General features: G+C 34.1%; 1 protein-coding gene and 1 long non-coding RNA gene across 2 annotated transcripts; both read left to right on the forward strand.

Moving 5' to 3' along the window:
* The first annotated feature begins 987 nt into the window (after window positions 1-987).
* On the forward strand, window positions 988-8,285 carry LOC141401881 (uncharacterized). The gene is made up of 4 exons (XR_012412471.1): window positions 988-1,577; window positions 1,635-2,207; window positions 2,308-2,893; window positions 8,157-8,285. It is a non-coding gene; the product is annotated as an uncharacterized lncRNA (long non-coding RNA).
* A 3,252-nt stretch (window positions 8,286-11,537) lies between these two features.
* On the forward strand, window positions 11,538-12,951 carry Polr2H (DNA-directed RNA polymerases I, II, and III subunit Rpb8). Its single transcript, XM_073980910.1, has 2 exons — window positions 11,538-12,352; window positions 12,413-12,951. Exon 2 carries the CDS (start codon window positions 12,420-12,422, stop codon window positions 12,870-12,872), a length of 453 nt encoding a protein of 150 aa, XP_073837011.1. The 5' UTR covers window positions 11,538-12,352; window positions 12,413-12,419; the 3' UTR covers window positions 12,873-12,951.
* Window positions 12,952-13,156: the final 205 nt, after the last annotated feature.

Below are 13,156 nucleotides of genomic sequence, written 5' to 3' on the forward strand. Positions count from 1 at the left end.
AGCTTAATCCTCACTAATACCAACTTTTGAAATGAATTAACAATGTCAAGGTGACTTTGGTTGAGGTTGAAACTCACATGTTGGTGTTCTAGTGATGAGGGATCTTTTCGATAGCACCATAGTGATATTGTGATATCGGTGTTATCGGTGTCAGCTGTTGCACATAGTTGACTTTTGAATAGTGAAACTTGGCAGCACTTTCCAAAATATATTCCGTTGATTCACAGAAAAAAAAGATCAAAATGTATTAAGGTTGTGTTTTTAATTTTTTTAGAAGGTGTTAATGCTATTTACTCTCAAAAATACTTGTCCTCATTATTATAACATTTATTTTGTTATTCTTTGGATTTATCGGTCAGAATTATAGTTCATTATATTGAAGCCAAAAGTCATTCTAAAATTATAGTCATAATCAAATTTTACTGGGTAAATCATATTTTAAAATTTGCTTATTTTGCCTTTTGATGTACAAAAAAAAAGATATAATGTTGGTACTAAAGTTGTATTTGCATTCTAGCAGATTACGAGTTAACCTTTTTATGGGGTTTAATTTATGTTCAATGAAACTGACATTTGATACTAAATAGATTTATTTAATCTGGTTACATGTATTTAAACGTACTATTAATCATTTTATGGCTAACATATTTATCGACGTGATTGTTGCTTAAGTACTTTATAAGATGTGCCTATTTACATATGTGTTGTAAAACCATGTATATGCGGCTTTAATGGTTTAAAATCGATTAGCAACGACTAATATCATTGGTTGATATAACCGAAGTTATCTATCGAGACATATTTGCACTTGGGTTTTTATAATTTAGATGTACTGTACAAAAAAGTCAGTTTTTATTGCGTCAATGTTAAAGGTGATTTTGCCGTAATCAGCACCGTCTGTATGTGAAGAATCAAATTATACAGTGCGGTGTAGATACGCCCAGATAAATCAGATAAGTCAAAAATCCACTGCGGAATCCCTTTATTTACATTGTTGACAAGGACGGCATAAAGAAAAATAAAAGGAAAATGAATGTGGAAGAAATTAAATTGTTTATCAAGGCAGAAATTATAAATATAAGCGCTCTTTTATTTAATCCATTTGGTGGCCTACATAAAAGATTGTTATCCAAGAAAAGTTGGTGGAAACAAAGCGAATATGCAAAGGGACAAATGCAGTGTATGGAAAATCGCTATGCTTGGAGAACAATGTATGTGGCAGAAGAAATTATAGCACACACGGATGGTGGTATCTCTTCGAAATGTGATTCCAGTCAATTTGAATGAGTGGTTATGTGTGTTGTTAATGTTCCCTTGGATTCGGTGAACAGAACAAATCCTCTGCAATTCCAAGTTCATGCCACATCACATCAACATAATGTGAAAATTCATCTATGCCGGTATCATTGACATTATGGAGCATGATCCAATGGAATCTTCACTTGAGTTCAAGGTAAAAGAAAAGTAAAATCAAGTGACCAAGGCGAGCACGGCCAATGTGGCTGTCACAAAGCCAGCTCTTTTAGCGCAATCTGTGTAGCTAAAAGAGTTGGGAAAACATATTTATATGGATAAAGGTAAACATTGGTGTTGTTGTCTGTAGGAATTTTGCTAATAATTTCTCCTTTTCTTAGATACAATAGAAACATTGCGCCTAGTAAGATGAGTGTTTACAAATCATTCATATCTCGAAATAAGAACAAATTCTCTCAGAAATGGACAATAAAGAAAAACATATCCTGTTTGTTTTGCATTTGAAAAACCAACCAAACAATCGAACCAACACATATGAGTCTGTGTTTTGAAAACAAAAGGATTAGTTAGATGAAATGTAACACATGCAGTAGCATCATGGTGAAGGGCTTTATTAACCAGGAAAGTATTGTTCCAAATAATAATTGAGTGATATTGAGATTCTAAGAAACGTTTGTTTTCTTTTCAGGCACTTTGCTAAGATTATGATGTGGATTTTTTATTGGAGTGTGAAAATTAAAATGTTTGCGAAGGGTGATGCTTAGAACTGGTGTGTATTTATGATAGTCGAAGGATGGTGATTGATCATATAATATATTGTTTATGTTGGTGCTTTGTAAGTATGTTACAAGATGAAAATGATTGGTTGTGATAATAAGTGTCATGAAAATCATTTCATGAATGGATATGTGGCCTTTTTTTTCGATACCTGTGCAGATTGTTTTGAAAATGAGGTACGTTTAAGATCATGTGTCATGAGTGACACTCTTTTTGTATACAACAACAACAATTGACAATCTTTTTACTGATTTCCGATTTTTTTTTATTCTACAGGCAGACTCAATTCAAGTGGTAAATGAGAATGTTTTAAATATTATGATGTGTGTATGCCATCAATATATGAAGTTGTATGTTTGTGGCTAACAATACAAATAACTATAAAGAAGTTTCAGCCAAATTCTTGATATGCTCATTCAATCTTAAACTATTTCGTGGAGAATTGGTTTAATCGATTTACATTTTTCACCACACATGTATGCAGAAAGCATATGACGACATCTGTGTGGTATATTTATCAACTTTATAGCTTTCATCACTTTATATGTTGTTGTGTCATATTGAGTTTGGAATTTAAGAGGACAGAATCTAAAGATAAGTAAATTTATGAATGAATATAAATTGATGTCTGATACTAATTCATATTTATATTTACAGGTACCCCAACATGTGTATTTTTGGTAACTAATTTCTCCCTTTCTTTTTCAGATAGTTTGCAGTGTAATTGAATAATATGCAGATAACTAATAATTGTATCAATTGGTGGATTTTTTTTTTTTTCAATAAAAACATAACACAACACATCACTTCAAAACAAACATAGCAGTTCATCATGTATTCTGAAGCGGTTTTATCGTATTAGGTGATAAAATTAGTGATTAAGATTACCATTAGTTATAAGAATAGACACTAATACTATTGTTTAAGGTGTTGAGCGTGGACAGTTCCAATTAACTCTCCTTTAAGATTTTCTATTTGATATAGACAGTTTCCTAGGACTTGCCGTATTCTACATTTAATCCACGGTTTACATAGTTTCGAGTTTATTCCTTTTGCAAAATTACTTTGCACAAAATTTTTCCGAAAGACTTCTTGGCCGGGTTTGTAGGTAATGACTCTACTTCTTTTGTTATAAGACCTAGTGTTTCTTTCGTATGCCTCATGGATCTTTTTATTAATCTTGTGGTGCAATATTTGCATATGATCTGATTTAGGCAGAACAGCAGTCTCACCGTCCTCTAGCGCATTTAATTTTTTCAATATTTTGTATGCATCTGCATGAGTAATCATTTGATAACCCGTTAGAGCAAAATATGGTGTAGTACCTGTAGAGGCATGAATAGTAGAACGCAATGCACACTCAATCTTCGGTAGCTTTTCATCCCACTTAGCCTGATCGGTCTGTAGATAGCTACGAATGCTGCTAAGGATGGTTTGATTTACCCTTTCACTTGCATTCGCTTGAGGTGAATGTATTGCAGTTCGAATGTGTTGTATACCAAACATTTTTAAGAGCTCTTTAAAGGCATCTGAGGTAAATTGTTTACCATTATCTGAATGGATATATTCGGGAACTCCGAATTTATAGAATACCTCTTCGACTAGAAACTTATTTACCTGTGAAACTGTTGCTTTTATCATTGATTTGAGCAGAACAAATTTGGTTTTGTGGTCTAGGACTATAAATATGAAACTTTTGCCTGACTTTGACCGGGGGTAAGGTCCTAAAAAGTCAATATAGACTTTTTGAAATGGTCGTAGTGTGATCACTTCACTTCCCATTGGAGGTCTAAGAATTTGCTTAGGGTGTTTTATCTCCTTACATGTATCACAGTTACTTATAAACTCGCGTACTTCTGTAACCATTGAAGGCCAGTAGAAATATTGTCGAATATTATGTATGGTTTTAGCTATACCACCATGACATGTATTTATTTCATGGGACTTTTTGACAATTTCTTTAGTTAAACTATTTGGAAGCCAAATCTTCCAACAGGCCTCCTCATTTTCTATATCTATAGTGTTAAACTTGACCCTTTTATACACAACTCCTTCCTGCACTTTCAAATCGGGCAGCCTGTCTGTATTTTGCGCGACTGTGTCAATTAGACTTAAATAATCGGGATTTTTGAATTCTTCCGAATCGAAATCAATGAGAGCTGTGGTGTCAAAAGCAATTTCTTCCATATCTAGGCGGGATAGCATGTCAGGTACTACATTTTTGGTTCCCTTTCGATGTACAATAGTGAACCTGTAGCCTTGAAGTTTAAGACTCCATCGCGCTAGACGTCCATTCAAGTCTTTTTGCCGCATCAGCCATTGTAGGCTTGAGTGGTCAGTGATGACTGTAAAGTCCATCAACTCAATGTATTGCCTGAACCGCTCAATGGCCAAGATTACTGCCAAACACTCTTTCTCTGTGGTGGAATAATTGCGTTGGGCACTGTTTAATTTCTTGGAGAAGTATTCGATGGGGTGTTCACCATCGTCATCATCCTTTTGAAAGAGAACAGCGCCAACTCCGACGTTTGAGGCGTCGCACTGCACAAAGAAAGGTTTTGAGAAGTCAGGGCTCGACAAAACAGGGCTTGAAACTAAGCATATTTTCAATTTTTCGAAAGACTCGATAGCCTCAGGTGTCATTATGAACTTCGGAGATTTCTTTAAGGTATCTGTTAAAGCGGATGTTAAGGTGGAAAAATCGTGGATAAATCTACGATACCACCCAACAGTACCTAGAAATTTCCTTACATCCTTTTGATTTTTGGGCAATTTGATGTTCATAATAGCTTCTATCTTTCCCGGGTCGGGCTTTAGCTTGCCTGCGCCTACGATATAACCGAGATATCGCAATTCTCGATAACAGAATTTCGATTTCTCCATATTTATCGTAAGGCCAGCGTTTGTAAGTCTGTCTCCTACAACCTTGAGCATTTCCATATGGACATCGAAGTTCTGAGATACCACCAATAGATCGTCGAGATACACAAAAACACGGTCCTTCAACTCTGGAGGAATCACTTTATCCATCAGGCGGCACATCCTTTGAGCAGCATTGCATAGTCCAAAAGGCATGACCTTAAACTGGTAGTGGGGTCTACCTTGGACCGTGAATGCTGTCAAAGGACGGCTCGATTCCTCCAAAGGAATTTGCCAAAATGCATCCTTTAGATCTATTGCTGATATGAAATGCGTATCTCCGAGTCTTGCTAATAAGCCTTCAATATTAGGCAACGGATATGCGTCTTTACGCGTCACCTTATTGAGTTCTCTAGCGTCTAAGCATAATCGGTTTTTATTGGGTTTTATAACAAGGGTAACTCTATTGTTCCATTCTGCATTTCGTGCTATCTCGATTACATCGAGTTCGAGCATACGGTCTAGTTCGTCGTACATCAGTTTTTGTACTGCTGGACTAACTGGATAATACCTCATCTTTTTCGGAGCTGCACTTCCAATGTCAATTATGTGCTCTTCCAGATGGGTTTTTCCTAGACCGTATTTTGTGTAGCAACGAAATGAGAGTTTAGCGTTTTCTAATTTTACCGATTGCTCATGAGACAAACTATGCATTTTTATGTCTTCTTCGAGTTCTGATACTTCTTTGTCTGTTATGCTAGGTACGACAGAGATTTTAATATGAAATTTTTGCCAAAAATCATATCCTAAAATAAGATTTTGCTTCAAGCTAGGTACTAAATAGAATGTCATTTCAGTAGACTTATTTCCACAAAGGACATTGACATTGATTTTACCTACAATTAACTGTTGCTTGCCGTCAGCTGTTCTTAGGCACGATTTGAAATTGAAAATCTGTGCATTCATTTTGTCAGCATTTTCAATGCAATCATTACCCAGGCAACTTATTGAAGCTCCACTGTCCATAAGGCCAGTGAACTCGATGCCATTGAGTTTTACCTTCATATAAGGTCTGATGTCATTATCGACTTCTAGATATGCTGAGGCTATAGATTTTCTTTCGGTCTTTCTTCTAAGGTACCCTTTTCTTGCTTTTACAACTCTTTTGCTAACTTCAGGTACAAAGTCCTTGAATATTTCAGCCCTTTTCTTATTGTACTTTAGCAACCTTTCTTCATATGGTACAATAGTTTTAAGTTTTGTTGTTGTTGAATAAATTTTCTTGGCTATGTGTAAATTAGTAGAGTTTTGATTGAAAGTCTGGTCATTATTTGTTTGTATGTCTGGGGTTAATAGTTTTACTGGGATGTGTCCTTCTGAGAACATGGGTTCCCAGCATTTCCCATGCTCTTGGAGCGGTTTCCCACGCATTTTGGACATTTGGGTGATGTTACGCCATCGAACCCACATTTATAGCAAAATATATTGCGCTGTTCGACTTCGCATTCGATATACGTGTGGCCTGTTTTCTTACAGTTCCAGCACGCCATTTGTCTTGCTGGAGTAGTTGCATGAACTGCTTCAACTTCAGAAAACGGTTCACAGGATTCATCGAACTCAATCTCATGTACTCTTCTGTAGTTTTGCTGTTGCCTATAAAGCATTCGTTTAGCGATATTTGCTTCAGCTCTTCTACACTCTTCTATGAGAACGTCTATCGATTCAATATTTCTTGCATAAATGAGTTGTACTAGTCCTTCCTTTAGATTTTCTTTGATTATTCGTACTATCTCAAATTCAGGGATGGGAACTCTCATCTGATTTTTTAATTTAACAATTTCAGAAATATAGATGTCGGCAGTTTCGGAAGGAAGCTGTCGACGATCTATAATCTTTCTTTGTATTTCAAAATCGGATTCGAAATTTCGGAATTTTTTAATGAGGCTATATTTTAGAAAATCCCATTCGCACCAAGGATTCTGTTGGCGGAACTGCCAGATCCAATCATAGGCTCTTCCAGTCAGCAAATGATGGAATCCTTTGACGAAAACATCCCAAGGACAATTATAGTCAACTCTTAGAGATTCAGCCCTAAAAATGAATTCCTCAACGCTAATGTTTTTCGAAGAACCATCAAACTTCAAGCCCCATTTTTGCAATTGAAGTGGAGTCATCGGTTTATAACCTATTGCAAAATTTTGACTAAAGTTTTGAGAATAGTGTTCTCTATTAATATTCGTGTTGGCTTGTTGTTGTTGCCTTTGGAAACTATTTGTTTGGGGATAGTAAGAGTGCGGTATGTGTTCATGCTCAGTTCTATTAGCATCTCGGGTATTAAAAGTTGAATTCCTCAAAGAGTTTATGGAATTTGCGACCACTTGAGGTATCATTGCCGCTAATCTGTTTTCCATTGCCTGAATGGCTTCGGTTTGAGCGACTCTAACAGACGCGGTTATGTATTCTCGTAGACTTGGACCGTCATTACTAAGAATAGGGGCTTCAAGATTCACGTTTTCTAATGGGGGTTGTTGTCTAGCATTTCTCTCAAATTGACTTCTTATTTCTTGAGCAACAGTACTATTATATTCTGGACTTGCTATGGAAGTAACAGTGTCTGGTGAAGATGTCCTTTGGGGACCTGTAGGTGGTGGAACATTGACAGACATTAATGGTGGAATCCCTGTTTGGACTACAGTCTGATTTACACCTGGTGTAGAAAGCAATGAACTGTTTGCATTATTTTGCGTTACAGCAGTATTATTGGACAAAATTTGGTTACCTATAGGGTTATTGTTTTGAAATGCCGCTTTTGAAGTACTAGCAATAGGGTGATTTTGAGGAGCTGTACTTGGATTATTTTTGCTCGCTATCCTACTAGATGATCTACTAGGTAACTGATTTTGGTTATTACTTTCCATTATGGAAAATATTCAATGTGAGAAATGGATGAAAAGAGTGTGTATGACCACTATGAAGTTGAAAAAATGAATTTATGCGCAAAATGTTCTTATGTTTAGCATATGAAATATATTGAAAATTTATCAAGTTAAATTTTTAGCATTTTTAAATTGGAAATATAAATGTTAATAATTTTCATTGACTATTTTGGAAATTTAATTATATGTAATTTATATTCAAATACTTAATAAATAATATAATAATTAGTATATAATGTTTTGAAATATTTTTAAGTTTTAGTATATAAGTTTTAAGTATATAAAAATATACTATTTTAATAATAGCTATGTTTTTCTTTTTCTTTTCAGATTTTTGAATATTTTTGGAAATTGTATTTTTTTAAGAATTTTTCTTTGCTTTTATGTAATAATATTATTAGTTTTCAATTTCTTTCCATATGTTTTTTTGATGCGTAAATAAATATCATTCAATGAAAATAGCGATAAATTTGATTCAATTATAAGATAATTTCTGGGTTGAATTTTTGTTTGTTAGATAGTGGTTTATATTTTTATGTGTTTAAATTAGAATGGAGATCAGTTTTACAACTTTTATAGCTTTTCTAAACTATTAACATTTTCTAATATTAATTAGAAAATTAATTATCTAGAATATAAATTGTAATTGAATACTTAATTATGATTATTTTCTAATAAACATTTTAAATAAAGTATTCATTTTAAATCGAATGTTGTTTTTTTTTCAATAGATTTGGGTTTTGAGGTTTATATATCGAAATACAATTTGGGAAATCAAAATTAAATGAATTATACCTTTTTAGGTCAATGAATAATACTTTCGTTGAAATACAAATAAATATCTAGCTCTATAGCCTTAAATTATGATACTTCCACGATTGTAATAACACTTTCCTAAATTGGTAACTCTACATTTCACTACATCAGAGTATCTTTACAACATGGCATGGCTTTATACTAGCCTTCCTGGATACCTATACAACTGATAGTAGCTTGATGAAGAGTTTAGGCTATTGTAAAAACAAAAATTTAAAGAAGCTCGAGAGTTGGGCGCCATATATGTGACAGTCTAAGTTGAGCGGACATGGTACTGTGGTTTTGGCTGCGGCTTAGCTCGCCGGAATGGGGAGGTTCTTCTTCCGCTGAACTGTACATATAAATTTGTGTACCATGGGTTTTGGTTATAAACGGGATTTTAGATTTTTAGCAAATCAAAAAAAAGGCAAAAATGACAAAAATAATGAAACGGATGTATTTCGATACAATAAACTTTGTTAATTCAATCTAAAATGAACATCGTGATTTCCATTCTATTTCTTTGAGGTTATGGTGTTTTACCTCGATGGCTTTTTGCCCACCCCATATGACATTTTGCAGTCATCCGTGGTATTTTCATGCCATCATCTTTTTGAAAATACCCCAATATCAACTTACCACATATCAAACAAACATTCAACCCATTTTGAAGTTAGATTTTAAAACATATCGTTATATACAGAAAGAAAAAGATCAAAATATTTTAATTGTTAAACTAATTTTGTATTGCATTTTAATTTTTTTAGAAGGTGTTAATGCTATTTACTCTCAAAAATACTTGTCCTCATTATTATAACATTTATTTTGTTATTCTTTGGATTTATCGGTCAGAATTATAGTTCATTATATTGAAGCCAAAAGTCATTCTAAAATTATAGTCATAATCAAATTTTACTGGGTAAATCATATTTTAAAATTTGCTTATTTTGCCTTTTGATGTACAAAAAAAAAGATATAATGTTGGTACTAAAGTTGTATTTGCATTCTAGCAGATTACGAGTTAACCTTTTTATGGGGTTTAATTTATGTTCAATGAAACTGACATTTGATACTAAATAGATTTATTTAATCTGGTTACATGTATTTAAACGTACTATTAATCATTTTATGGCTAACATATTTATCGACGTGATTGTTGCTTAAGTACTTTATAAGATGTGCCTATTTACATATGTGTTGTAAAACCATGTATATGCGGCTTTAATGGTTTAAAATCGATTAGCAACGACTAATATCATTGGTTGATATAACCGAAGTTATCTATCGAGACATATTTGCACTTGGGTTTTTATAATTTAGATGTACTGTACAAAAAAGTCAGTTTTTATTGCGTCAATGTTAAAGGTGATTTTGCCGTAATCAGCACCGTCTGTATGTGAAGAATCAAATTATACAGTGCGGTGTAGATACGCCCAGATAAATCAGATAAGTCAAAAATCCACTGCGGAATCCCTTTATTTACATTGTTGACAAGGACGGCATAAAGAAAAATAAAAGGAAAATGAATGTGGAAGAAATTAAATTGTTTATCAAGGCAGAAATTATAAATATAAGCGCTCTTTTATTTAATCCATTTGGTGGCCTACATAAAAGATTGTTATCCAAGAAAAGTTGGTGGAAACAAAGCGAATATGCAAAGGGACAAATGCAGTGTATGGAAAATCGCTATGCTTGGAGAACAATGTATGTGGCAGAAGAAATTATAGCACACACGGATGGTGGTATCTCTTCGAAATGTGATTCCAGTCAATTTGAATGAGTGGTTATGTGTGTTGTTAATGTTCCCTTGGATTCGGTGAACAGAACAAATCCTCTGCAATTCCAAGTTCATGCCACATCACATCAACATAATGTGAAAATTCATCTATGCCGGTATCATTGACATTATGGAGCATGATCCAATGGAATCTTCACTTGAGTTCAAGGTAAAAGAAAAGTAAAATCAAGTGACCAAGGCGAGCACGGCCAATGTGGCTGTCACACGTTTGTAATAATTATTATAAATTATCGAGTAGGCAGGCAGGCATATTAATTTAATTATTAATTTTAATTATATTGTGTTGTTTTATGGCTTATTTATGTTTGTTTTGTTTTTATTAAATTTCACGTTAACTTGTGTGGACACTAACGAAATTTGAAAACTTCAAGAACAAACTTGGCATCACTTTCACATTTTTCACGTGGTCTTTGTTTTCAACGCCTCACTCAACGGACCGTATGTATTTGGCACCTAAATGTCATTTAATGCTAAGTTTACATTTACGAAATCCACTCGATTTCAACTGTCAATTCCATAGCTCAAACGTCAAATGAAATCTCATCTGGATTTCATTTGACGTTTAACCTATGGATTTGACAGTTGAAATCGAGTGGATTTCGTAAATGTAAACCAAGCATATGCCTGATTTAGACTATGCTAGATTTAGCAAATCCAGTGGATTTAAGTTGTTATTTTCATACAACATATGTAAACTAAAGCCAGATAATTGCTAAATCCAGCGTAGTCGAAATTAACTTTTACATTACATCCTAAATTATCATAAAGAACTTTAGCTTTCTTTATGAGAATTTATTTGACGTATACGCAATGGAGTTTACATTTAAAAACAACTGAATTTACAAATTTCGGTTATATGTAAACATGCTGTAAGTAATTTTTTAGGTTGAACGTGATTATGTCATTTCTAGTGCGTCGATAACTGAGGTGCACTCGATATGGGCAGTATTTTTTTGTTCTTCTCAGACTGGCAACATTGGGACTTTGTATTTGTGTTCTCTCAGACACAACCAGGGGAAGAAGAAGCATTTCTATCAGACACAACCAGGGGAAGAAGAAGCATTTCTCTCAGACACAACCAGGGGAAGAAGAAGAGCAACAAACCTAAAGGGTTGTTTACACCATCTATCAATGTCGTATGAGATGCCAAATTTTCTACCTGCGAATGTTGTACACATAGTGTAACCACTATGAAAATTTTCATCTATCAAAATGATTTGGCAACTCATATGTAAATTTTTCATTTAGGGAGCGCTCTATTTGATACGGCATTCTCGTATGTAACATAAATTTATCAGCTGTTTTCTGTCATTCTCAAACAAAAAATGAAAAACAAAATCTTTTAAAAAAGAAAATGGAAAGGTATGTATATTTAAATATTCAGTAAAGTAAATAAATGGCGTTTATAATGTTATTTTCAGATCGATTGGTCGAAAGAAGCAGTCTTTGAAATGATTGTTTGGTGGCAAAAACATGAATGCCTCTATAACTCCAAACACCAATTCTACCAATTCAGTTTCCTTCAACCAAAATTAAAATTTGCGCAAAATTGCAACTCAACAATAAATGTAAATAATGACAAAAACAGCTGTTTTTATATTTTTAGGTTATGTCATACGAAAATAACACTTGCAGGTATGAACGCACAAATTGAAAGTTGTATGGATGACGTCAATTTTGACAAACATAGAGAATGTCGAATGGGTGAAAGAAATGGCAGCTCATATGACATTGATAGATGGTGTAAACAGCCCTTAAGTTTGCTGTGAAAAACAATATCACGTTGCAGTGTCGTCTCTCCGTATAGTAATCATCAAGGTTTGACACGCGATTTTCCAATTTATTTTTTTTAATTGTACATTTAAAGCAGAAAATATTTTATAAACCCCAACATCCATTTGGAAATATACCATAAATCCTGACGCAATAATTAGTAAGTATGCAACAAGTATACCTTTCCACCCTATTTTATTTTGTATCTTGTTGTTTACAGATTGACAATGGCTGGAGTTTTATTTGAAGATATTTTCAATGTTAAAGACATGGATCCCGAAGGTAAAAAGTTCGATCGTGTTTCTAGACTTCACTGTGAATCAGAATCATTCAAGATGGATTTGATATTGGACATTAACTCGTGGTTGTATCCCATGGAGTTAGGTGACAAATTTCGCCTTGTTTTAGCCACCACGTTGCGCGAAGATGGCTGTCCTGATACCGGTGAATATAACCCCTTGGAGACGGAGGGCACCAGAGCTGATAGTTTCGAATACGTAATGTTTGGAAAAACATATCGCATTGAGGGCGACGAGGCACACAACGAGGCCTCTTCCAGGCTGTCGGCGTATGTTTCGTTCGGTGGTTTGTTGATGCGTCTGCAAGGAGATGCTAACAATTTGCATGGCTTCGAGGTGGATCAACAAATGTATTTATTAATGAAAAAGTTAGCTTTCTAAACAAATTTTAGTATTTACGCCTAGTTTTTATCAACATTTAATAAAAAAGTGCTCTATTGTTAATACATTTACAGTAAAATTTGCTTTACTTATGTATAACTATTCTGGTGATTTCGCCATTACCGTCTCGAAAGATCTTATAAAATAGGCAGTCGCCGCAAGTGACGTATGTACTCATTTGACGCAGTCCTGGTCGATGGTATTTCTTCAGAAATGTATTCTGCCTGCCAAAAATGTTGGTTTCATATGAGTGAAAGGCAAAATAATTTAGTTTCCATGAAGCA

This window comes from Musca autumnalis, unplaced genomic scaffold (genome assembly GCF_047663935.1).
Source record: "Musca autumnalis isolate F117 unplaced genomic scaffold, ASM4766393v1 scaffold_4, whole genome shotgun sequence".
Taxonomy (NCBI): Eukaryota; Metazoa; Arthropoda; class Insecta; order Diptera; family Muscidae; genus Musca; species Musca autumnalis.

What these genes read in the sequence shown, in the direction of transcription:
- Polr2H (XM_073980910.1), top strand. Translation starts at nt 12,420, where the DNA reads ATGGCTGGAGTTTTATTTGAAGATATTTTCAATGTTAAAGACATGGAT.